We start from the raw sequence: 27,300 nt of genomic DNA on the forward strand, positions 1-27,300 counted from the left end.
ATCAGTTAGGTGGCAGTCACATGCCGTTTAAATCAGCGTTGTAAGTTGACTACTGCTGTTGGAGAAGCCGCATCATATTTTTGGTGTCTTTTTACTTTTCAAGTTGTTAGAGTGACTTTATTGAGACTAAATTTAAAGTTAAATAATTTTATTTAGACAAATTGAAATTGAGTGATTGTTTTAAAGACAACCATGAAAGTTCTGTGAACAATGTTGCTAAGTTATTTTTAGGAATAAGGTGCAAAAATATCCCTTAACATTTACAGGTATGAGCAATTTTACTCTTAATGTTTAAAATGGAGCAATTTTAACCCTAACGTTGACAGCTAAGAGCAATTTTACCCCCTAACATTGTCAAGTTGGGTGAATTTTAGAAATTATTATAAAACATAGATATTTTGTTCCTTATTTTGCACCAATTGCACGTAACTTGATTCTAAAAAAAGATTGCTTATCTTTTTATTTAATAATAGAATTGAAGAATAATATTTTGGGTAAATAATTATAAGGTCTCTGTGTTTTTACTTAATACACTACTTAGTCCCTGTGTTTTTAGAAATAATTATATAGTCCTCCAGTTTTTGTTTTTATTAACTCTTTAGTCCTTATGCTTGGATCAATGGTCAAACTATACTAAATAAATTTTAAAATACCAAAATTACCCTTTATTTTATGTTTTAATAATAAAATATCTATTTTTTCTATTTTATATTTTTTTTCTCTTTTTTCCTACATAATCACAATCTCTCCAATATAAACTCTAATATAAAGTAAATGATTTAATAATTTTTATATAATTATAAAACTTGAATTAATAACGTAAAATTTATTGACTAAAAAATGAATGAAAAATATTTCAAAAATTATTAAAATAGGAGTAAGACTATCATTGTAAATTTTTTTTACAATTCTAATAAATTTTACGAATGAAGAAAAAAAATATGATTTTTAAAAAATTGTAAAATATTTATAATAATATTTAATGTTAGTTTAAAGATAATATATTAAAAAATAACTACAATTTAAGAAAATTAATAATATATTTTTTCAAGTATATTAATTTTGGTGTATATGTACTTCAAAAACTTCATTAAAATTAATTAGATTAAATTTGATACTAAAAGATAATTTTTTTTTATGTATATAACTAGGGGCAATTTTGGACATTCATTTACAAAAATAAATGGAAGGACTAAAGAATTGATTAAGATAAAACTTAAGGACCTTATAATAATATGATGGACCTACTAACGTGTTAGATAAAAACACAGGGACCTTATAATTATTTACCCATATAAAATATTATATTCGGTGAAATATTTAATTTTTTTTTGTCGAAATTGTATAAAATACATTATATTTTTTAATTTATTTTTATGTTTAATCATATGTTTGTGATCTGTTACTAAGTAGTGATAAAATGATGCATATGTGAAGTGTAAATGATAAGTTTCATGACCGACAAGATAATTTGATGAATAATTTCTCCAATTAACCCAACTTGTTAACATTAGTAGTAAAATTACTCTTGACTGCCAAAATTAAGAGTAAAATTGCATCATTTTAGACCTTAGGGGTAAAATTAATGTTAGAGATATTTTTACACCTTATACCTTATTTTTAAGAATTTGGACGTCTTTAATTGAGAGGGCCCCTAGACGACCGTCCCTCATTTCACCCCTCAGGACCGACACTCCCAAAACTTTAACGTAGTGGATCAGTGGATCCTTCCAATTATAGACTTTTCACTCCTCTCTCGTAAGATTTTAATGCGAAACTTCAAATACCAACTTACACTTGCATCTTAACAGAGGGCACATTAAATCGAAAAGACATGTTCTATCTAATTGCATCTTAAGAACGAGTTTTTATATTAATTACTCGGTCTTTCATGTCACTTTGAGGATCCCCAATTCACATTTTGACATATATATTGTGACCTTACTTAACAATTAAAATAGTGGAGCCTCTTATAATATGTGTGGATCCATATTATATATGTGAGGTTCTCCATTTGATATGGAAAACCGGATACTTCTAATAATTTCTTGATCAATTCTGGTTATAAAAAAGACATTTGATGTAATTATAATTTGCTGATAATTACAAATACAAAAGAAAGAACCTATCTTTGATCAATTTGGAGAAAAAAAATGAAAAAACAAATATATTCTATAGTAACACTTTTTTTTTCCTTTTCTTTCTTAAAAGGAACAAATACAAAAGGAGCTTATATATCTTATGGTCTCTGAAGTTGGCAGACATGTTCAGTTTAGCTTAAATCGAAGTTTAGATATCAACTTAGTTCTGAAATTGACAATATTAAATAAACTAGTCCAAGTTTGATAAATATTATCAACTTCTAAACTAAGCTACCTAAATTAAGTTACCTAAATTTTAATTTGGGCTAAACTGAATCTGTCTGTCAACTTCAGTGAATGCATATCCTTAAAGAGTAACGGTAGAGGGTAATGGAACCCTGTTACGGTATTCAGCCAGAGCCCACATTGGGTATATATTTCTGTATGCTGCATAGTGCAACATGCAATTCTTCATGAACACACCGGTTATTTCCTGCAATTTTCAGTTTTTTAATATTTCAATATTCCAAGAAAAACAAACGGGTAAATTGTATTAATAGTCACTGAAGTTTAATGTTAGTTTTAAAAAGGCTAATACATTTTTAAAAAAGCTAAAACATTTATTACCTTATGTACTTGGTCCAAAACTTCAACTCACTCCTGAACTTTCAAAAGTTCCAAATTATTCATATTAATGTCCAATTGCATTCAATAACCTCATATTTCTCAATAGAAGTTAAATGCTGAAAACGGAAAACACATTCCGTCATTTGAAACTTCTGAAAGTTCAGAGGATAGTTGAAGTTTTGGACAAAGTAGAATAGAGGTCATTTAGAAGGTTTGAAAATTCAGGGGTAGGTGAAGTTCTGGGCAAAGTACAAGGGACAACATATGTATTAAACTGTTCAAAAACATCAACGAACTTGGCGTAATACATCTTTAACCACTTGTACTTGTACAAAAAATTTAACTGTCCTCTCGTACTTTCAAAAGTCCTAATTTACCCCTCAACTTGCTTCATGTGACCTATTTGTTCCCTGAATTTTCTTAAAGTAACATTTATGCCTCCTGAACTTACTTACACCGGTTCACTAGTCTCTTGAACTTGCTTAAAGTGTACGACATTTCAATTTACCAAAATTTCACTTTGCTTTGCCATTTGGATTTTAGGAGGTCAATAAGTCATTTTAAGCAAGTTCAAAGGGTAAATAAAATATTTTCAAAATATAAAAAGACAACTGAATTTTCTGGACAAGTAAAAGGATTTACAAATGTATAGTAGTACTCACCTGGACCCTGAATGACCAAATGAATTTGGTCATTCACCATTAGACCTGTCCATGGGCCGGGCTGGACCGGGCTCGGGCCGGGCCAGTCGGGTTTTTAAGTAAAAATGCTCAGCCCAAGCCCAGCCCAGCCCACAATTAATTTAGGCGGGCTCGGGCCGGGCTGGGCTCGGGCTTAAAAATCAAATCCCGAGCCCAACCCATATAAGCCCACCTAAATATATATATATAATTGTTAATTATAAAAAAATAAATATTATACTTAAAAATAAATATTTAATATATAAATATATATTTATTAATTAATATTAATAAGCGGGCCGGGCTGGGCCGGCCCGTGTTATTTTTATTAATCCCAAGCCCGCCCAAAAAATAGGCGGGCTTTGGCGGGCATGGGCCGGGCTGGGCCGATGAACAATTTTTATTGTCCAAGCCCGGTCCAAGGGACACGGGCCTGGGCGGGCCGGGCGGGTACCCGGACCCGTGGACAGGTCTATTCACCATTAGATCCAAGCTTATTAAATTTAAGCCTTAGGATGATTTGTATCTCCAGCATAAGATTCTTATAAGCTTGAATCTAACAGTGAATGTTAAAAGTCCAGGTGAGCACTACTATACAAATGTATTAGGCCAATGAACTTCATTTTGTTTCAATGAATTCATTTTTATTTCAATGCAATCACTCCGACCACTTTAGCTAAAAAAAATCATCTGAAAAGTGGCATGACAGTCATGTTAGAAATGACTGATTTTCACGAATAACATGACAAGATGACTTGTTATTTACTTAATTCAACTGCTCAAAACTATCTCGTGACAGACAAAAAATATATATTTTTTTATATTTTTAGCTGTCACTTTCTATACACGTGGTTGTCATGTTATACGTAACAGAGTCATTTCCAATGTTCTTGATACATCACTATTTTAATGTCTGAACTAATTGGAATGATTTTATTGAAATAAAAAAAACAAAATTCAATAACTTTATTGAAATAAAATGAAGTTCAGTAACCTTTTTGAAACTGACTGTAAACTTCAGTAATTATCGGTGCAATTTACCAAAAAAAAAAAACATGTAATTATGTAGTATACCTGTTGAGGAAAATCACCATCTTCCAATTGGGAATTGATTAATAGTTTTGCTGCTCTATGAAGAGGTTTAGGATCTCTATCCATCTATATAGTTTGTCAAATTAAATATATCAGTCTTTCTGTCCAAAAAATTAACATATATTATTTTGATAAATAATTTATTAGTCCATATATTTTTATCTAACCAACTGTTTAGCTCGTATTTTAAGAATACATTGTTTAATTTTAGATTTTTGTTCTATTCAAAAGTTTAGTCAATCAAATATTTAAATTATTACAGTTTAATTCTTCTATAAGGGACTAAATTATTAATAAAACAAAAATTAAGAAGTAAACAATGTAATATTAAAATATGAGGACTAAACAGTATGTTAGGTAAAAATGTCCGAATAATAAATTATTTACTCTATTTTTTTTAGGGTTAAATACATCATTTGGTCACTAAATTTCATGGTTGTTTCAAAATGGTCATTTAGTTTCAATCAGTGCCAATAAAATCATTTAACTTTGAATTTTATTTCAATTAAGTAATTTCAGTGACTACAAGAGCAAAAATACACTAAAAAAAGTGATATGACTTCTATTTCAATACTAGCCAACTTTCACCACTAATCGAAATGATACGTGTCTAGCACTTAGCTGACACATAGTTTTGGTCAGATAGATGGTAGCCATGTATCATCTAAGTGGTAGACACTTATCGTTTGGATTAGCTGTGAAAGTTAACCAATATTGATGTGGCAACCACATCACTTTTTTGCATTCTTTTTGTTCTAAAAGTTGTTAAAGTTATTTAATTAAAATAAAATTTTAAATTAAATTATTTTATTTAGACAAATGAAAGATTAAATGATTATTTTGAGACAATCATAAAAGTTCAGTCCGCAACAATGTAAATTTTTTTTAGGATCTTTTACATAAAGATCAGAAATGATAAAAATATTTATAATTTAATCAAATTAATAATTTTATTAGTATTATATCAGATATATCATTTTTTATTTTAAAACTGTTAAATATTTTTGAATTTCTATCATCTTTTAACATTCTCTAACCATTTCTAACCAATCATTTATTGATAACTTTCTAATTGATAAAATGCAAAATATGATTTGCTATAACTGTAAATTACTTTTTATAATCGTAGGAGCCACTAACCTGGCCGGCAGAAATGAGACCAATCAAAGCCCAAGAAGTATGGACTAAATTGGATCGATTGCCTTCAAGAGGTACATATTTCTGCAAATTCACAATAATAATTAATAGCTACTTTAAATTACGTATTATATATGAAACGTTACGAATTTAATTCTAATATTTTTAAATAAGATTAATTTTATTCCTCATCCAATGTAAAATTTAAACGATTAGTTTGATAGTTATCTGATTGTCATATCTAATATTTTATAATAAATTTATTGATAAAATGACACAGTTTTTACAATTTTTATTAGTTATTTAACTATATTAGTAACATAATAACATTTTAAATACTTCGGAAGCAGAAAAATTATAATTAACTTATATAACATTTTAATAAAAGAAAAATTAAATGTGTTAGTAATAAATTAATATTTTATAAATGACGTTTTAAAAGTTTCGATGTGACAGATAAATAATAGTTAAGTCAAAATTTTCAAACTTTCAGTAAAATAAGAGTAAAAGTGGCCTTAATTTGAAATATTAAGTAAATTTGTCTATTTTAAATGTTAGAATCAAATTTAAAGTTCCACAAAAACGTTAAGGCTGAATTTGGCCATTGTTACTAATTTTTTATGGTTGTCTCAAATAGTTACTCAACTTCAATTTGTTTGAATAAAATCATTCAAATTTTGAATTTTGTTTTAATAAAATCACTCTGACGATCTCAAAAGCAAAAAGACACCGGAAAAGTGATGTGGCTGCCACATCAGCAGTAACTGCTGATCGAAACGATACGTGACTGCCACATACTTGACCGAAATGACACATGGCTGCCACCTAGCTAGGTGGCATCCACATGTCGTTTCGATCAGCTATCTTACATCCACATGTCATTTAAATCAACGGTGAAAGTTAACTACTGCTGATGTGACAATCACGTCACTTTTCCAGAATCTTTTTACTCTTTAAGTCACCAGAGTGATTTAATTGAGACAAAATTCAAAGTTAAATAATTTTATTCAGATAAATTGAAGTTGAGTGATCATTTTGAGACAACCATAACCAATGATGCAGTTAAATATGTATTTCTTCCAAAAATATTAGGGGTAAATTTGACGTCGTAATTTAATTTCATTAAGTAGAAGTATATTTTCAAACCTTCTGAGGGCATGAAAGGTAACTTTCTCCCCAACCTCCATCTTGTTTTTGTATGTTGAGAAGAAAATCAACAGCTTTGCGCATAGCAGTACAATTGTTATAAGTTTTTCCAGCAGCTGCAAGTCCACCAAGTGCAAACCATGTCCCATATGTGAAGCAAACCCCCCAATTTCCATACCTACATTTTTAAGTTCGGCTCAATAAAAACTCGACTGTGTTCAGTTCAATTTACAAAAGAACCGAGTTTCAGCATGATTTTAAGGCTCGATTCGTAAACCAATCGAGCTTGAGAATGACGAAACTCGGTTTGAAAACTCGCGAACAGGTTTAGTTCTAGGTTCATGAACAGTCTCATAAGTAAACTCGGTTCGACCATTTGTTCAATGGGTAAATTAAAATAATCTATTAATTACTAAATTCTTACCTACCATAATGTTTTTTTGTTCAATTTAACAGTTTAGTCTCTTAAATATTTGAATTATTAAACAGTTTATTCTCTCTATAAGAACTAAATTGTTAAATAAAACAAATGTTAAAAGAAACTTATAATGTATTATTAAAATACGATGACTAAGCAATATATTAGGTGAAAATGTAGGGACTAATAAATTATTTACCATTTTTTAATAATAGCTTCTATAAAAGAGAATTTTTCGTAGTTTTGTAAAAAAAAAGAAGGCCGGCCCGGTCGCACTACGCGTCCCCGTTGAGCGAGGGTCCGGGGAGGGGTCCCACCACAAGGGTGTACTGGGGACAAGCCTTCCCCTACCAATCTAAAATACGATGACTAAACAATATATTAGGTGAAAATGTAGGGACTAATAAATTATTTATCATTTTTTAATAATAGTTTTTATAAAAGAGAATTTTTCGTAGTTTTGTATTAAAAAAAATTCAAATGAGATTAAATCTGTTTTCGACTTCAAATCTTCATTCATAATTAAGGAGTGTGATTAACGAGTTGTTTGTAAACGAAGTTCATTAACAAAATTAATGAGTTGTTCGTGAACAAATAAAGAACAACAACTCACGATCAGATAATTTTTTCTTAATGAACCGAGCTCGAACAAGATATAAGCTCGAACCGAGCTCGTCCATTTTCTGTCGAGCTGAGAGCTGTTCGCAAACAAAGTTTTTGAACATAATTAACAAGACGTTCGTGAACAAATAAACAAACAGCTCACAATCGGATATTTTTTCTCGAGCTCGAACAAGATGTTCTACTCGAAACGAGCTCATCCATTTTCTTTCAAGTTGGGAGCGGTTTGCGATTAAAGTTCATAAATAGAATTAACGAGTTGTTCCCGAGCAAAGCTCGTGAACAAATAAACAAACAGTTCACAATCAAATAATTTGTTCTTAATGAACTAAGCTCGAACAAGGTATTAAGCTCGAACCTAGCTCCTCCATTTTTTATTGATTCGAGAGATGTTTGCAAGCAAAGTTCATGAACATAATTAATGAGTTGCTCGTAAGCAAAACTCGTGAACAAATAAAGGAGCAACTCACGATCAGATAATTTTTTCTTAATGAACCAAGCTCAAACAAGATTTTAAGCTCCAACCGAGCTCGTCCATTTTCTATCAAGCCGAGAGCTCTTCACGAGCAAAGTTCATGAACAGAATTAACGACTTGTCCTTGAACAAAGCTCATGCACAAATAAACGAGCACCTCACCATCAGATAATTTTTTCTGAATGAACTGAGCTCATCCATTTTCTGCCGAGCCGAGAATTGTTCGCGAGCAAAGTTCATGAACAAAATCAACAAATTGTTCTTGAGCAAAGCTCGTGAACAAATGAACGAGATGCTCACGATCCGATAAATTTTTTTTCAATAAAGTGATCTCGAAACGAGCTCGTTCATTTTCTGTCGACTCGAGAGTTATTCGCGAGCAATGTTCATGAACAGAATTAACGAGCTGTTCGTGAACAAAACTCGTGAACAAATAAACGAGCAGCTCACAATCAAATAATTTTTTCTTAATGAACCGAGCTCGAACAGAATATTATGAACAAATAAACGACCAGCACTCATGACCAGTTAATTTTTTTTTAATAAACTGAGCTCAAACATGATGTTAAGCTCGAATCAAGCTCGTCCATTTTCAACTGAGCCGAGAACTGTTCGCGAACAAAGTTCATAAACAGAATTAACAAGATGTTTATCAACAAAGCTCATAAACAAATAAACAAGCACCTCACAGAGCTCGTCCATTTTCTGTCAAGCCGAGAGCTATTCACGAGCAAAGTTCAAGAACAAAATTAACTAGTTGTTCGTGAGCAAATAAACTTAGCAGCTCACGATCAGACCTTTTTTTCTTAATGAACTGAGCTCGAACAGACTATCAAGCCCAAACCAAACTCATCCATTTTCTACCGACCCAAACATAAACAGGCCAAAACTTGACTCGGCTCGATTACAACCTAGTTTTCATTAAGATTAAGGTTAAAAAAAAAGGACGGCCCGGTCGCACTACGCGTCCCTACTGAGCGAGGGTCCGGGGAGGGGTCCCACCACAAGGGTGTACTGGGGGCAAGCCTTCCCCTGCCAATTTATTTGGCAAGAGGCCGCTCCTAAGACTCGAACCCGTGACCTCTTGGTCACACGACAACAACGGCCAGATTAAGGTTAATTAGCATAATTAATAATAATAATGTAATTACTTACCATCCTCCTTCAGAAGTTTGTACATCTTCCAAATATTTGACAGCATTAGAAATAAACTTCTCAATCTCCTTTTTTCTATGGCCTGGATACAGTTTCTTGAACAATATTAAAGCATGAATTGCAGAAGATGTGCACTCCACATATTCATGTTCTATCACTATGTCAGCAAAAAACTCTGTTGGATTCAGCAGCTGTATACAAAATATTGTTCAATTAGATTTTTAAAAAATGGATTAAGGGTAAATTTGGTTTCTGAAGTTGACTGACAGGTTCAGCTTAGTTGAAATCAAAATTTAGGTATCGACCCAGTTACGAAGTTTGTTAATATTTAACGAGTAAATTACACCCATGGCCATTGAACTTTACCCATTTTCACATTATGGCCACTGAACTTCATTTCTTCCTGGTATGGCCACTGAACTTTACACTTTTTAACACCGGTAGCCACTTAACGTCTCAAAACGACCGTTGATGGCTAAAAATAAAAAATCCAAAGCGTTAATGATATTCTAAGGAACTTTAATTCTTGAAAATTTTCGTTTTGAAGTCATTTTGGTGTTGTTTGGTTAGGAGAGAGAAAGTGAATTTTTAGAGAGAGAAAGCTCCAAAAAATGTGATTTTCGAAAATAAAAAATGTGGTTTCATGGTAAATGTCGTTCTGAACAACTTTAATTCTTGAATATTTTCATTTTGAGATCATTAACGATCATTAACGGTCATTTTGAGAAGTTAGTTAAAATTAAGTGGCCACCGATGTTAAGAAATGTAAAGTTCAGTGGCCATACCGGGAAGAAATGAAGTTCAGTGGCCATAATGTGAAAATGGGTAAAGTTCAATGGCCATTGGTGTAATTTACCCAATATTTAACAAATTAGTCTAATTACAATTGATTTCAATATCTAAACATTTGTTAAATTTGGGCTAATTTGTTAAATATTACTAATTTTGGGGTTATATTGATACTTAAACTTTGATTTGGATTAAATTGAACATGTCTACTAACTTCAAGGAGCCAAATTCTGTATACAAAATATTGTTAATGGAAGGTTCAATTAGATTTGAAAAAGAAAAGCGTATTTGACCGCTGTAGTATCCAAAATCTTTTCATTTGAACCATGCGATATTTATTTGGTAACATTTACTCGAGGTATTCCTATAGGTGACAATAGATTTGTTCATAGATTGGGCTTGGTCTAACCAGGTTTTAAACAAAACTTTGTTGTCCAAATCCAGTTCAACCCGCATTATATTTAAGCGGATTGGGCCGCATTTATCCCAAAAAAGATATTTAGCAAATAATAAAATTACTCATAAAAAATGTAATAAAATTCAAATAGAGGTAATAAAAGAAAGGGTAAATTACACAATAATCATTGTTTTTAGTCAAATGATTAACTTTTATATGAAATAGATCATATTTGTAATTTTTATTTTGAAAATGTCAAAGAAAAACAGTTTTTGTTTTTAAATTTAAACCTGGATAACTTTCTTCAAATTAATTAATTATTGGTAACTTCCTAATTGACAAAATTAGAAATAAAATTTGTCATAACTATAAATTATTTATGAGATATGTTTTTCCATGTAATTTCCTCTAAAAGAAATATATAAAGTGTATATAATGTAAGGGTGGGTCGGGGCGAGTTCGGGCTTTTTAGGAAAATTCAAGGTCCAACCCATTTTATATACGGGCTTGAGCATATTTAGGTTAGGCTAGATCAATTTTTAAATATACATGTTCAAGCCCAATCCATAAGAGGTGGGTTGGTGGGCTTTTAAACAGGTCTTAGTGACATTTAACTAATTTTGAATGAAATATTAACTGATTTGTTAATTATTCTTACCACATAGCACAATTTTTTGACACGTGGTACGTGCACATGTCAATTGTTTTAAGTTTTCATTACATGTGGAATTGATTTATTTATTTATCCACATATTAAGTCTATATGAAAAAAAAAATAATTATCATTTGTAAAAAATTATGTCATGTGGTAAAAATTAACAAATTAGTTAATTTTTTTCGTAAAAAAAGGTTAAATGTCACGTATACAAATATGTCAGGGCAAATATTACTAAATGATACCACATAAAACAAAGGCTTAATACACAAATAACCCCCTGAACTTGTTCAAATGTTGCAACTGCCCCCTCCAACTTTCAATTGTAACAACTTACCCCTCAAAGTCCAATTGTAACAACTTACCCCTTAAACTTGTCCAATTGTAAAACACAACCTCAAATTGCTGACATGGACTGCAATTGAAGAAACACGTAAAATACAAAATCTGCAACGCTCATGGAGTATGATAATCAGATCTTTGGCGTAATACGAATCCGGGAAAACTTTTTTACAGTTGCTTCAAATACGGGGTAAGAAAATTCTCAATTTGGGGTTATGTTTTACAATTGGACAAGTTTAAGGGGTAAGTTGTTACAATTGAAAGTTGAGGGGGACAGTTGCAACATTTGGACAAATTCAGGGGGTTATTTGTATATTAGGCCTAAAACAAATGATAAGATTTTGAATACTATAAGAGCCAAATAGGGATTTAACGCATTAGATTTTAAAAAAAAAACTAAGTTAACTAAAGAAATTAAGGGTCAAAATCATCCTTAAAGTTGGTAACTATGATCAATTTAATCCAAATTGAACTCTAAGTATCAACTCAGTTTTTAGGTTGGTAAATTTTGACAAATTAGCTCGAAACGAATCAATTTTAATATTTAAAAATTTATAAAATTTGGACTAATTTGTTAAAAAAAATTCAACTTAACAACTGAATCGATACCTGAAATTCCATTTGGACGACGGTTAATTTTAAGGATGATTTTGACACTTAATTCTTAACTAAAGTTACTCACTTCCAACCATTCTTGAGCCCCTGCTGGCTCCCATGCTGATAATCCTCCATTTTTACTCTGTAAGTACTTTATATTATTAGTTCAATACAATATGATTTTTGAACATGACAATAAATATAACATAAATTATATAGAAAAATACACAGTTTTCGTGGTTTAAAAGTTCGCAAATAATGATCTATATTTTGTGAATTTCAGTTAAAGAATAATAAAAAAAAAAGGGCGGCCCGGTCGCATTACGCATCCCCGCTGAGCGAGGGTCCGGGGAGGGGTCCCACCACAAGGGTGTATTGGGGGCAAGCCTTCCCTTGCCAATTTAATTGGCAAGAGGCCGCTCCTAAGACTCGAACCCGTGACCTCAGGTCACACGGCAACAACGTTTTACCGTTGCGCCAAGGCTCGCCCTCTTTTACAGTTAAAGAATATGTGAGTCAATTTTTTAGTTAAATAATACTCGTGGTTTAGTTAATTTTCAAAGTTAGATATTGTATTTTGGATAATTTGCGAAGTCGGTCTTTTTAATTGCTCCAAATCACGTCATTTTATGGTAAATAGACAATAATTTTTTTAAAGGAACGACTGAATTTGTAAACTGCAAAGGGCACAAATCCGTGTTCGCAAACTTTTAAATTGTTTTTACAAATCGGTCAAATCACAAGGTTTATTTTTATAGTTCCTCCTAAATTATATGATTATCGTTTTTCTTCTATTGACATCATATATATAATAATGAAATAAAACATATACTTAAGTTAATACCATTTTGACACAATTAGATGTGTTAAGTAGTTCGCAAACTATTCAAGTTTGACTCGATAGGACTCGACACACTAACAAGTTGAGCTTGAGCTTTTTTAAGTTCGATTCAGTAGAGCTCGGGATCAGCTCGAGACATTAACGAGCCGAACCTGAATTTCTTTAAGTTCGTCTCGAGAGCTTGTTAACAGACTCAATTATTTTTTAATAACTATATATATTTCATTAATTTTTAATTCAAAATAAAATAATTATAATAATCAAAGAAAATTAGTAGTTAGTCATTAATTTAAACTCTCAAGTACTCCGAAAATTAAGAATTCGAAGTTTAAAATACAAATCCTAAAGACTAATTTTTTTTATCTTCTTTCTTCTTTATTATTTATTCGCATAATACATTTCTAGTCCCCTCAAATTATCCAAAAATTGCAATTGACTTTCTGAACTTCAAAACGTTACAACTAACCTCTATTATCAAACGTTGTCAATATTTGAAGAGGTTAATTGTAACATTTTAAAATTCGAAGGATTGGTTGCAGTTTTTGAATAACGTGGGAGGCTGGTGATATATTAAGGCTTACTTATTTTGTATATGCATGATAAATCTAGTTGAATCTCGATCAAAGCTCAATTATACTTGATAAGAGCTCAGCTTGATAAATGCCCTGTTTGGTAAAGAGCGTTTTGGGATAAAAAGAACGGTTTTGACCAACTTTAGAGGTTTGACCACTGAAACCGCTAATTGAAGTGTTTGGTGGAGAGAGGTTTGGGAGAGAGTTTTGGGATGAAAACGCTAATTTAGAAAAAGCTCTTAAAATGAGCTTTTTCAATTAGCGTTTTGCAATATTAAAATTAATGGACTTCTTTAACCCTAATAGATATCATGCGCCAAAATTAATGCCCTTATTCGTCTTTTTGCACAAACCGCTATTATCGATCAGCTAATTTTTACCAAACAGATCTACACAAACAGCTAATCAAATTAGCTAGTCCAATCAGCTAATGTAATCAGCTAACAGCTAACAGCTAATGCAATCAGCTAACAACTAACAGCTAACAGTTAATTCCCAAACATGGTCAAAAGCTAATACAGAACATATATTCGGTCTCGATTCGACTCGTTAACATGTAGATAACCCGAATTGATACAAAGAAAAATAATGAAATGACAAGTGTCACCTGTAGAGAGATAAGGATATTGACAGCATCATATAAGTTTTGAGGTTCCATTTTCTCCCCAACAATTTCTGGTGGCATCATTGAAAAAAGTAGGCAGCACTGCAATACATTATCATCCATATAATTAAATTTTATTCAATAATAATAGTCATTTCTATAAATATATCTAATAATGGGGCTAAATACAGCATGGGTCATTAAATTCAATGTTTGATCCTCAACTTCAATTTGTCAAAAAAAAAAAAAAAAAAAATCATTCACTTTTAAATTTTATATCAATAAACTGACATTACCGTCAAATCAACAATAGTTAACTTTTACTGCTAACTGAAACAATATGTGGTTGCCACGTAGTTGATCAAAATGACACGCGGCAAATAAAGTTACTCTAACGATTTCAAGAACAAAAAAAACATTGAACAACACGGACAGAAACAATACGTGGCTTTCACCTATGTGGCCAAAATGACAAATGGCTGCCAGATGTCATTTTGGTCAACTACGTGGCAGTCACATCACTTTTTCGATGTCTTTTTGCTCTTCAAGACACCGAAGAAACTTAATTGAGGGTTTAAAATTGAAATTGAATCATTATGTTGATATAACCACAAAAGTTCAATAACCAACTATGCATTAAGTTAATTTTATCTCAATTAAGTTACTACGACGACTTAAAAAGTAAAGAGATACCAGAAAAGTGACATGACTGTTAATTTTCACCGCTGATCGAAATGACATATAGTTGACACTTGAGTGTCATGTAGCTGGCCGAAATGATAAGTGTCAGTTAGGTGTCAGTCGCGTGTGTCAATTGTCATTTCTTTCAGGCATGTGACAACTACATGTTGTTTCAGTCAACAGAGAAAGTTGACTACTGCCGATGTGACAATCACGTCACTTTTTCAATATTTTTTTTGCTCTTGAAGTCACTCAAGTGATTTAATTGAGACAAAATTTAAAGTCGAATCATTTTATTAAAACAAATTGAAATTGACTGACCATTTTACGAGAACCATCAACGATGCATTTAACCTATAACAACAGCAATTTAATTGGGTTAAACCTCCAAAAAAGGGGTCATTTAAGAGAATTATTTCTAATCTGATAATGGTCGAGAAATAATTCTCTTAGAATGGCTGTTTTTCACTATATAGTTAAAAACAGCCTCATCACGGCGGTGGGTTTTGTACCCTTACGGCGGGCCACCGTCGTAACAATACCATTACCGTGGGCACCGCCGTAACGGGGCTATTTTTAACTACAAAGTGAAAAACAACCATTTGAAGGGAATTATTTCCCGACCATTACCAGATTGGGAATAATTCTCTTAAATGACCCCTTTCCGGGGGTTTAACCCAATTTAATTCACACTATAAAAAAACATCCAACAAGGGTAAAACAGTAAATCACCTTTAATCCTTCAGCAGTACAATCAGAAACTTGCCAACCATGATCTTGATCAGAGAAAGTCCAAGAACCCTTGGATATATGTCTATGCATGGTCTTAAAATCACCAGATGGGTTATCTTTAACCTGTGAACTTTTAATAAAGTCATGTCCTTTCTTCAACACGTGTCCTATTTCATCTGTCAGATTGCTCGCAATCAATGCCTGTATTGCAAAACCTGTGTCCCATTGCTGGCTCCCGAAGCTCTGGTTTCCATTCGTTTAGGCAGGCAGAAGAGTCATTAATATGATGGATAGATCTCAATCAATGGTTAGAGTCAACTGGTTCTAATTAAGTAAAGATATTTAATTGGACGGTAAATGGACCGCGCGGGAACAGTCCGCTGTTTGGTTCGATAAACGTTTGACCGTGTTCGATTCGGTTTGTAAATGAGTTAAGTTTGAGCGTGATTTTGAGGTTTAATTTATAAAGGGACTAAGATTGAGCACGGAGAAATTCAGTTTGAACAGAGTGGAATGAAGTTCGGTTCGATAAAAGTTTGACAGAATTGGACTCTATTTATAAATGAGTCGAGTTTGAGCACGATTTTGAGGGTTGATTCATAAAGAGTCGAGTTTGTGCACGAAAAAAAGTTGCTTGAACCAAGCGGTTTGGTGTTCGGCTTGATAAAAGTTCGATAGTATTTGACTCGATTTATAAATAAGTTGAGTTTGAACACGATTTTGAAGTTAAAGAGCCGAGGTTGAGCATAGTAAAATTTGGCTCCAAAGCTTGATTATAGGTTCATACATAAGCTCGATATTGTTTTTTCAACAATAGTGTTTATATAAGGGTTGCAATAGGGACGTTGAATCCCTAATTAGAATCTCCCTGAGGCAGGGATGTGGATTGTTTTGTTCTTGCAAGCGGGGACGGAGATAGATATCCTCGCCATATGGGGATCTCGTTACTTGTTTTCGATAGGCCTCTATGGGATTTCCTGCGAATTTTCTAATTAATTCACCGTTTAACATTTATCTAGTTTTTACTTTTTTATACATTCTGTGTGATTTTTTTTAAAGATATTAGGTTAGGTTAATTTTTTTCTTTCTACAACTCGATTCGAACTCAATCTTATTCTTTGTTAGATCGGAAAACGACAATAGAAAATGTAATCCCCGCCTCGCTCTGTCCCGTTTATATCCCTAATTGCAAAACATGAATGCCTCTGTTGGCTCCCAAAGCTCTGTTTCCATTCATTTAGGCAGTTATTAATATAGTAGATCCCGTTTATGTCCCGTTTATAAGTGGTCCGGTGTTCGGTTCGAAAAAATCGAGTTTTAGGATGATTATGAAGCTTGGTTCATAAATGAGCTGAAATTGAATATAGAAAAACTCGGGTCGAACGAGCAGTCCGATAGTTGGCTTGATAAAAGTTCGATGGTATTCGATTTTATTTATAAATGAGTTGAGCTTACCACAATTTTGAGGCTTAGTTCGTAAATGAGCGAGTAGGATGAAACTCGGCTCGAAAGTTCGGTTATATGTTTGTGAATAAGTTCGACTATATATTCATGAATAGTCTCGTGAGCAAATTTCGTTTTCTATTCATTTAGTTAGTCATTAATATGATAGATATCTCAATCAATTGGTAGACTCAACTGGTCCTAATTAAGTAAAATATTATGTAAATGAGTGGTCCGACTCGATGAAAGTTTGATATTGTTCGATTTGGTTTATAAATGAGTGGAGTTTGAACACGATTTTGATGCTCGATTTATAAAAAGACTGAGATTGAGCATAGAAAAACTCCGGTTCGAACTGAGTGGTCTGACGTTCAACTTGATAAAAGCTCAACCATATTTGATTTGGTTTATAAATGAGTCGAGTTTAAGCACGATTTTAGACTCGGTTCGTAAACGGCCTAAGATTGAGAACAGTAAAACTCAGCTCAAAAGCTCGATTATAGATCCATGAATAAGTTTGATTATAATGTTCGTGAACAGACTCATAAACAAGTTCATTCGATTTTTTTTAACAATAGTGTTTCTATTAAAGGTGCAACAGGGACGGAGACCTAATTAGAATCTCTATGGGGAAGGGATGGGGATTGTTTTGTCTCTGCAAACGCGATGGGGATGGGTATCACTGCCTCATGAAAATCCTCATACCCGCCTTGATATGCTCCCAGGGGGATCCCAACGGATTTACTGTTTAATTTACCGTTTAACATTTGTTTTTTGTTTTTTTCTTTTTGTACGTGATTTTTTTTAAAGTTATGGTTAATTTCAAATAAAATCCCTACAGTTTCATATTTTTACAGATCGGTACCTATGAGTTTTTTTTTACAACACAAACCCTATGGTTGGTATTGTTAGCATTTTGATTGATTTTGCCAAATTTAACCAATAACACATTTATGACACGATAACCGATTTTAATGGACAAACCAAAGCTCGATTCAGACTAATTACGACCTACTAATTAATTAATTAATTAATTACCTGTATTTTCATGCCATCTTCAGCAACCCACAAGTAATCAGGAATTCTGGCTAGATGTTTCTTAAAATGAACTCCATTTGGATCTTCAACCCAACAAGCAAGCATACACAATACCTGTTTAATTTAAAACCAAAAAAGATAATTTAATTAGAAGAATTCATTAATTTAAATCCGTTTGTTTATCAGAAAATATTGTGTTTAAAAAAATATTAGATAAAAAAAAAATTATATTGAAAAATAAAATATTTTTCGGTTTTTGCCTACACCGGAAAACAAAAGGAACTAATGGGTGACTACTGTTTTCAAAATAGTAAGAAGAAACCAAGTAGAATTTCAAAAACTTAGAAAAATGTTTTTTAAATAGAAAAATGATTTATACTTTCCAAAACGGTAAAAAATTTTCCTCATTTTCTTCATACATTTTTTATTATAAAAGCTTATTTGGCTTTTGTAGTGTCCAAAATTTTGTCATTAACCTCACGTGGCATTATTTGGTAGCATCTGCCTCCTATAATATTCCTATAAGTGACATTTAACTCATTTTAGATGTATATGTATCCGATTTGTTTAACACTCTTATATTACACAATTTTTGACACGTGGCATGTACACATGACAATTGTTTTAATGATTTTTTTCATATGTGGATAAATAAATAAAAAAGCAATTATTTATTTATCCGCATATTAAGTATATATAAAAAAAATAAAACAATTGACACGTATACATGCTACGTGTTAAAAATTATGTCATGCGGAATATTTTTAACAAATCGAATACTTTTTCATTCAAAATAGGTCAAATGTCACCTGCGGAAATATCTCAAGAGGCGGATGACAAAATTTTGGATAGCACATGGTCAAATAGAGTTTTAGGGGGTGTTTATCTACTCCAGTTAGGATTTTTATATTAAAAATGAGAGTTTTAGGTGTTTGGTTAGAGAATTATTGTTTGCCTTTTATATATAAAAAATAGTTTTTTCCAACAGCAGAAAATCTATGTTTTTCCGACAGCAAACAGTAAGTAAACCAAATGGCTCTTTATTCATATATTTTTCTATTTAGTAACCTAAAATTTTTTCTGTTGACTTATAACACCAAAAAAATCCAAAAAATATTTTTTTATATAATATTTTTCGACAAATAAACGAAAATGATTTGTTCACCTTTTCAACACATCCGATGGTTATATACCGACTGTTTTCATCTTCGTAGTGAATATGGTTCATGGTGACTTCAAGTGCTTTCTTTCTTATGAGTTTATTGAAAGGCCAACGTGTAAGAAAAGGCTCCGTGAATATATAAAGTGAGTCCCACATCAAATCTTGAATTAGAGGGTGTGGATAATACACATCTTCCTGAAATATTTATTAAGAAATTAATAAAACAACATGATTGATTGAGTTAGGACTGTAAATGAGCCGAGTCGTTAAACGGTTCAATTTATAAAGGAGCCAAATTTAAGAAGTGAATTCGGCTTGAGAGCTTGGATCATGAATAAGTTTGATTATCAGAGACAGATCCAGTTTGGGGGGTTTGAGCACCCACTGGTCGTCAGAAAACGCTAAAAAATTCTGTAGAAATTGTGCACGGGTTTTTAAATTTTTATGTAACCCATAAATCACGAGAGATTGTGAATCCTGGACCCGTTACTGTTGATTATAACGTTCATAAACAGGTTCTTAAGCAAATTCGGTTCGATTATTTTTTCAATAATAGTAGGCTTAATACATCAGAAACCCCCTGAACTTGACTCAAAAGAAGACATGTCCATGGACTGGTCCTAACGGGAACCGCTGTTAATATTAGGCGAGCTCGGATGGGCTGGGCATGGACTTCAAAATCAAATCCCAAGCCTAGCCCATACAAACCGACCTAAAAATATAAATAATTTTTAATTATAAAAAATAAAATTTATATTTATAAATAAATATTTAATATATAAATTTATTAATCAATATTAATATGGAGGACCTAGTCGGGCTAACCAGTGCTACTGTTATCAATCCAAAATCCGTCAAAAAAAAAATAGGTGAGCTTTAGTGGACCTAGATCTAAGGTCAATTTTCTTTGTCCAAGTCCAATCCAAGGGACATGGGCCTAGGCAAGCTGGACAGGTACTTGGGTCCGTGGATAGGTCTACCCAAAAGGAGATAGACTCCATGAATTTATAGAATATTTTATTAGCCCTTGAACTTGAATAAAGTTACATGTTAACTCCTCATGCCCAAGTGGCAGAAAAGAGTGAATTTTGACAAATCGAAAAAATATACCACTTTATGCAAATTTAGGAGACGAATATATCAATCTAAGCAACTGTAGGAGAACAAAAAATCATTTTAAACAAATTCATGTGGCCAATATGTAATTTTAAACAAGTTCGGGAGGCTAACGAGAAGGAGGTCCTGATATATTAAGCCATAATAATACTATTATAAAATGAAAAATGAAAACGTACGTAGTTTTGTAGGTTTCAAAACTACGTATAGGAGTTTCAAAATGAGATTGAAACGTCATTTTCGACTTCAATTCTTCACTTTAAAGAAAATTATTGAGTTGTTCGTGAACAAAGTTCATGAATAGAATTAACGAGATGCTCGCAAGCAACTCATGACCACATAATTTTCTTAATGAACCGAGTTCGAATAGTATATTGAACTCCAACCGAGTTCGAGCTCATGCATTTTCTGCCGAGCTGACCAAAGTTAAACTCGGTTCAGTTCGATTAGAGAGAGTAGTTCAGAAAGAAACTAACGGGGCAACATAGATGTCGAGTTCGAGTCCAATTGATTTGATGGTAGGGTTCTGTATGAAGTTCTTGTCGGAGTTGAAGGATCAGAGGAGTAATTGGCCCAACAAATCTTTTCCCATATAAATAAGACATGGGCATGTATACCATCCGACAGTAACACCACATTTTTGCTGCATAAATAAATCCAAAATTACATTAAATAATCAATCAATAAGGTAAAAAAAAAATAATTAAAAATAATACAATTTATTAATTTTTATATTTTTACATATTAAAAAATAATACAAATTATAAAATATTGGTAAAATTATAAAATTATACAACTGACTTTTTTTTATTTTTAATAAACTTTATGTATAAAATAAAATAAAAAATATAATTTAAAAAAGTTATCAAGATTCATAATAATATTTTATTATTGGCATAATATCCATTTGGGTCCCCAAACTAAGGCCTCAAAATCAATTAGGACCTTAAACTATCAAAATCACCAATTAGATTCCTAGACTAATAAAAAAATCATCAATTGAGTCCCCATTCTAAACAAAAATCATCAATTGAGGCCTCATCGAAAATCATTCGGTTGAACAGTTTCAGACCATCTTCTCCAAACCCATTGAACCGACACAGATTATTATAGTCTATATCAAATAGTTACGATTTCTGATTTTAGAATAGGATAGGGACTCAATTGATAATTTTTGCTTAGTTCAGAGACCTAATTGATGATTTTGATAGTTTATGGTACTAATTAACTTTAAAGTTTTAGTTTGGGGAGTCAAATGGGTGTAATGCCTTTAATATAATATAGTTTAAAAATATTATATTAAATAATTTAAAAATGAGATTAATATGTATAAATTTAGAAATGTACTACATAATTTCATTATAAAATGTAATTGATTAAATTAGAAAATTAAAAAGAAGTTTTTTTTTATATATAAGGACAATTTTGTAATTTCACATACAAAAATAAATGTAGGAATTAAAGAGTTGATTATGACAAAATTTAAGGACCTTAAAATATTTGTCTGAACTGATTACCGTTATACGTAAAAACACAGAAACTAATAAAATTTTTACTGTTAGTAATACAAACCGGGATGCATAGGAAGAAACGTAGGAAGGATCCAAAATTCCGGGAGCATAGGGTTGCTTCCGGACCACTCATACACACCAAGAATCTAATCGTAAAATTATTTATTAGATACGTTAGACGAAATAATTATATATTTAAAGAATGAAAGAACGAACAAATAAATAAATAAATACCGAGAGCCAAGTCTTTCCCCACGAGGGAATATAAGTGACACCACCGTGATCAAGTATCCATTTTCTAGCTCGAGAACAAGCATTATCTTGCCCGCCACCATCCGGACCTTCTCCGAGAATACGCATACATATGTAGCTCAGTACTGTGCAGAACATCGTGCTATGTCCCTCTATATGTAGCCCCCAACCTCCGTCTTCGTTCTGGTGGTAGTAGATGTAACGGAGGATTTCGACTCGGTGGGGAGCCGGGAAGACCGTGTCTAAATGACCCGTTATGTATAAACACATGACTAGAGGCGGAAGGAAGAACAAAGGCCCCGCATTTTCAGCTGGCCAATGTCCATCACTTGCTTGTAGAGCCGAGAAAAAATGGACTGCCCGTCTTAACGATGTTGTTGCCTTTTCGTATGTTATTTCCTCTCCTTCCCCTATCGTCTCCCGCGCTATTGTTTGCTTGAAATTCTTCTCCTTCAAAAACTGCATATCCATTTTCAATTTTAGTTTTTCTAATTAATAAATTTACCATGCAGTGGCGGAATTGTCCGTTGACCCCGACTCTGCGTATTTAACGACAGAAATTTCCGCGGAAAATCAAAATTCTGTCGGTAATGTCATTACGGACAGAATTCATGCTGAATTCAGCAATATTGGGAGACATTAGCGACATATATTTCCGTAAGAATCTGTCTTCCTAAATTTTTGTCCGTTGACTCTCGACATATTTGACTTTGGTCCGTCAACCCCGACTCGGGGAGAAAATAAAGAAAATAAAATTAACAGACGGAATTGATGGACGGAATACCCAAATCTGAAAATCAAAATTCTGTAGAAATGTCGTTATTGACAGAATTCAGCAATAGTGGAGGAATTAGTTACAGAAGCGTCCTTTTAATTCCGAAAAAAATCTGTCTAGCTAAATTTTTTTTCATTGACTCCCCGAATATTTGATTTTGGTCTGCCAACCCCGGCTCAGGGAGAAAATAAAGAAAATAAGATTTATACAGAAATGACCGATGGAATACCCGAATCTGAAAATCAAAATACTGTGTCATTATCGACAGAATTCTTGACGAATTCAGCAATACTGGAGGAATTCAGCAATTCGTAACTTATTCCTAATCCCAAAAAAAAGTCTAGCTTACTAAATTTTTGTCCAGTGACTCCTCGAACTTTTGTCCATCAACCCGGACTCGGGGAAAAAATAACGAAAATAAGATTTACAGACGGAATATCCGAAACTGAAAAATCAAAAATTCTATAGTAATCTCATTGCTGACAGAATTCGGGACAAATTCAGAAGGAATTAGCTACAGAATTTCCGTCCCTAATTCTGAATCCCGAAATAATCCGTCTTACTGAATTTTTCTCTACTAACCCCGGATATTTGACTTTGGTCCGTGAACCCCCTACTCGGGGAGAAAATAAAGAAAATAAGATTTCTACAGAAATGACCGACGGAATACCCGAATCTGAAAATTAAAATTCTTTAGTAATGTCATTTTCGCAATAGGAAGGAATTAGCGACGGATATTCCGTCCCTAATTCTGAATCCAAAAAAAACGTCTTACTGAATTTTTCTCTATTAACCCCGGATATTTAACTTTGGTCCGTGAACCCCCTACTCGGGGAGAAAATAAGATTTCTACAGAAATGACCAACGGAATACCCGAATCTGAAAATTAAAATTCTGTAGTAATGTCATTATTACAGAAATCGCGTCAAATTCATAATACTGGAGAAATTAGCAACGAATATTCCGTCCGGATATTTGACTTTGGTCCGTGAACCCCCTACTCGGGGAGAAAATAAGATTTCTACAGAAATGACCAACGGAATACCCGAATCTGAAAATTAAAATTCTGTAGTAATATCATTATTGACAGAAATCGCTTCAAACTCAGCAATACTGCGGAATTACCGACGGAATTTCCGTCTCTAATTCTGAATCCCGAAATAATCCGCCTTACTAAATTTTTCTCCATTAACACCCCGAATATTTGATTTTAGTTCCGCCACTGCACGCACATATATTCTATCCTCGAAAAACTAAAAAAAACAATATAATTTCGAATAATAAAGCGAGAAAAGACCTGAAAGCGCCAGAGAAGATCAGCGCTAGGCTTGAAATGATACCGATTATTATAAAAATCAAGACGAGCTTGTTCAACCCGAGCACGTTCCTCGGGTGTTCCGGCTTCGGAATCATAAACCCAAGTTTGCCTTCCGATAAAGTTGTTTGTACTGTATAAATATTCATCATTTTCTCCTCCTCCATCTGCTGCTATCTTCAGTTTCCACATATTCTTCTCTCTCAAAAATACTAACTTATATATATAATAATATAATATATGAATATAAATTTATATAATAAGGTTTTAAAAAGTGTGACTTTAAAACCTTATTAATTACACGCAACTAATAAGTTTTTTGTATGTTAATGAATGGTTTTTTTAGTACTCTTGTCCTTCCTTTATATATACATGGGTTTCTCTCTCTTCTTTCTCTATCTAATTTTTTTTTGTGCTTTTTTTTGTTTGTTGGAAGTTATATGATAAATTAGATTTAAATCCACTAATATATAAAATATAGGGTAAATTACGCTCATGACGACTGGATTTTACTCATTTTCACAGTGTGATCATTAAATTTTAAAACATAAGATAAAACTTAAAGTCACTCAACTTTACGTTTTTAAATATTATGATCAGTAAACTTCAATCAGTACCTCAAAATGGCTGTTAACAGACATGAAAATAAATTTTTTTAAGAATTGATGATATCCAAAGCAACTTTAATTCTTCGAAGTTTTTGTTTTGAGGTCATTTAGGTATTGTTTGGTTATGAGAGAGAAAGTTGATTTTTAGAGAGGGAAAGTGATGGAAATGGTGGTTTTGGAAAATAAAAATGTGGTTTCATGGGAAATGTTGTTCTGAAAAACTTTTTTCATTCTTGAATATTTTCATTTTGAGGTTGTTAACGGTAATTTTGAGACGTTAGTTAAAGTTTAATAATTATAATGTTAAAAAGTGTAAGTTAGTGGTTTTTATGTGATATTTTGAAATTTAATGACTATATCATAAAAATAAGTAAAGTTAAGTGGTCATGAGTGTAATTTCCCCTCTATTTCTCTCTGACTTTTTTTTTTATATTATTCTCTTTCTTGTTTTTCCTTTATTGTTTGGATTGAAATTAATATTTAAAGAAAGAAAAAATAATGATTTTGGAAAATAAAAATATAGTTTTATGATAAATGTCGTTTTAAACGATTTTAATTTTTGAAGATTTTCATTTTGAGTTCGTTAACGGTCACTTTGAAAGGCGTTAGTTAAAGTTTAGTGGTCATAATATTAGAAAGTGTAATGTTGAGTGACTTTTATATTATACGTTGTGTTTTGAAGTTTAGTGATCATATAGTGAAAATGAGTAAAGCTCAGTGACCATGAATGTAATTTACCATAGATTTCTCTCCCTAACTTTTTCTTTTATTATTCTTTTTCTTGTTTTTTCTTTATTGGATAGTGTGAATATAAATGACAAATTAGTTTTAAATCCACTAATTTATATTATATTCTACATTTCATCCTTTTCTGTAATTGAAAATGTCCTAATACTTAACTTTTCCCCCCTTTGAACATTGAATAAATCGTACTTACTATTTAGTTAATTTATTAAAAGGATAAGGTGTAAATACCTTAACGTTAACAGTCAGGAACAATTTTATTTTTAGCGTTTAAAATGGTGCAATTTTACCTTTAATATTAGCAGCAAATAGCAATTTTATCCATAACATCGGTAAGTTTGATCAATTTTATATAGCATTCTAAAATACAGATATTTTACCGCTTATTTTGCACCAGGACCTCTCTACAATGGTAGTTTTACACATAAAAATCAGCTTTCCCAGTAGAGAAGTTTTTACTTTTCCAACAACAAACAATAGCTATGCCAAACGAGTCCTTAAATTCAATGCCTCTTTCTACATCGCTCTCATAAAAAAAAATGGTCCCCATTTAATTAAAAGCAATATATTATGGTCTTGTTTGGTAAAGAGCGTTTTGGGATAAAAAGAGCGGTTTTGACCAACTTTAACAGTTTGACCACTGAAACCGCTAATTGGAGTGTTTGGTGGAGAGAGTTTTGGGATGAAAACGCTAATTTAGAAAAAGCTTTTCAATTAGCGTTTTGCAATATTAAAATTAATGGACTTCTTTAACCCTAATAGATAGACTCCTCCTCCAGCCAAATGCCCTTATTCGTCTTTTTGTACAAACCGTTATTATCAATCAGCTAATTTTTACCAAACAGGTCTACACAAACAGCTAGTCAAATCAGCTAAAAGCTAATTCCCAAACAGGGCCTATATGGATCTGGAGGATAACATAGAAAAAACAGACCTTTTTAGCCAGAGGAACATCAAATTTTCTTCTACAGTGGCTAGGAATAAAGATCCCGTGAGATGGGAGAGAGGTCCTTGTCCTCGTTTCATCCATTTTTTTCATCATTTCCATCCGTGGAACGTAAACAGATTTTCCGTCTCTATTGAGATGAATCCCATTACGAGGATAGAAAATCTCCCGCTCAAGTTGGATGTAATTAGCCTTGTTTACGGGCTCGGATACCCGCCTATGCCCTTGTCCTTTCGGTCAGGCTTGTACAAAGAAAATTGATTGTAGGTCCAGTCCGACCAGATCCGCTAAAGCCTGCCTATTTTTGAACGGATTTGGGATTGATAAAAATAACATGGGATGACCCATCTATTAATATTAATTAACAAATTTCTATATATTTCTATATTAAATATTATAAATTTTATTTTTTATAATTAAAAGTTATGTATATATTTTTGGGTCAAATACATGAATATCATAATTAAATACAAAATTACAACTAAATCATATTACCAAACTTAATTCTTAATATGTCATTATTCTCTATATATTATGATTTTATACCATAATTTAAGAGATCTAGACTCCAATTCATTAATCATAAACCCTAGAAAATATATTCTAGACTTGTAATTTATAAATTCGAATCCTTAAAATATATTAAAAGTACTGATTTTACTAGTTTGACATAATCCAAAATAATGACTTGATATAGTTGTAAATAGTTTTTGAAATATGAATTTCTATGTAATTTTCCCTATATTTT

The 27,300-nt window shown here is 32.1% G+C and overlaps 1 protein-coding gene across 1 annotated transcript; it reads right to left on the reverse strand.

Moving 5' to 3' along the window:
- Window positions 1-2,062: 2,062 nt before the first annotated feature.
- LOC136220134 (beta-amyrin synthase) lies at window positions 2,063-24,617 on the reverse strand. The gene is made up of 14 exons (XM_066007852.1): window positions 24,237-24,617; window positions 22,147-22,623; window positions 21,974-22,058; window positions 20,878-21,044; window positions 19,289-19,480; window positions 18,124-18,237; window positions 15,643-15,885; window positions 14,233-14,331; window positions 12,298-12,354; window positions 9,433-9,623; window positions 6,764-6,941; window positions 5,621-5,701; window positions 4,463-4,546; window positions 2,063-2,574 (listed from the first exon to the last, which is right to left on the reverse strand). The coding sequence occupies exons 1-14, from the start codon at window positions 24,444-24,446 to the stop codon at window positions 2,449-2,451; spliced, it is 2,304 nt and encodes a 767-aa protein (XP_065863924.1). The 5' UTR covers window positions 24,447-24,617; the 3' UTR covers window positions 2,063-2,448.
- Between the last annotated feature and the right edge of the window lie 2,683 nt (window positions 24,618-27,300).

Source organism: Euphorbia lathyris, chromosome 1 (assembly GCF_963576675.1).
Source record: "Euphorbia lathyris chromosome 1, ddEupLath1.1, whole genome shotgun sequence".
NCBI lineage: Eukaryota > Viridiplantae > Streptophyta > Magnoliopsida > Malpighiales > Euphorbiaceae > Euphorbia > Euphorbia lathyris.

What these genes read in the sequence shown, in the direction of transcription:
- LOC136220134 (XM_066007852.1), bottom strand. Translation starts at nt 24,446, where the DNA reads ATGTGGAAACTGAAGATAGCAGCAGATGGAGGAGGAGAAAATGATGAA. An exon ending in CTCGACATCTATGTTGCCCC is followed by an intron (nt 19,481 to 20,877) that starts GTTAGTTTCTTT and finishes TAAATATTTCAG; the next exon opens with GAAGATGTGTATTATCCACA. An exon ending in CCATCGGATGTGTTGAAAAG is followed by an intron (nt 18,238 to 19,288) that starts GTGAACAAATCA and finishes TAAATTAAACAG; the next exon opens with GTATTGTGTATGCTTGCTTG.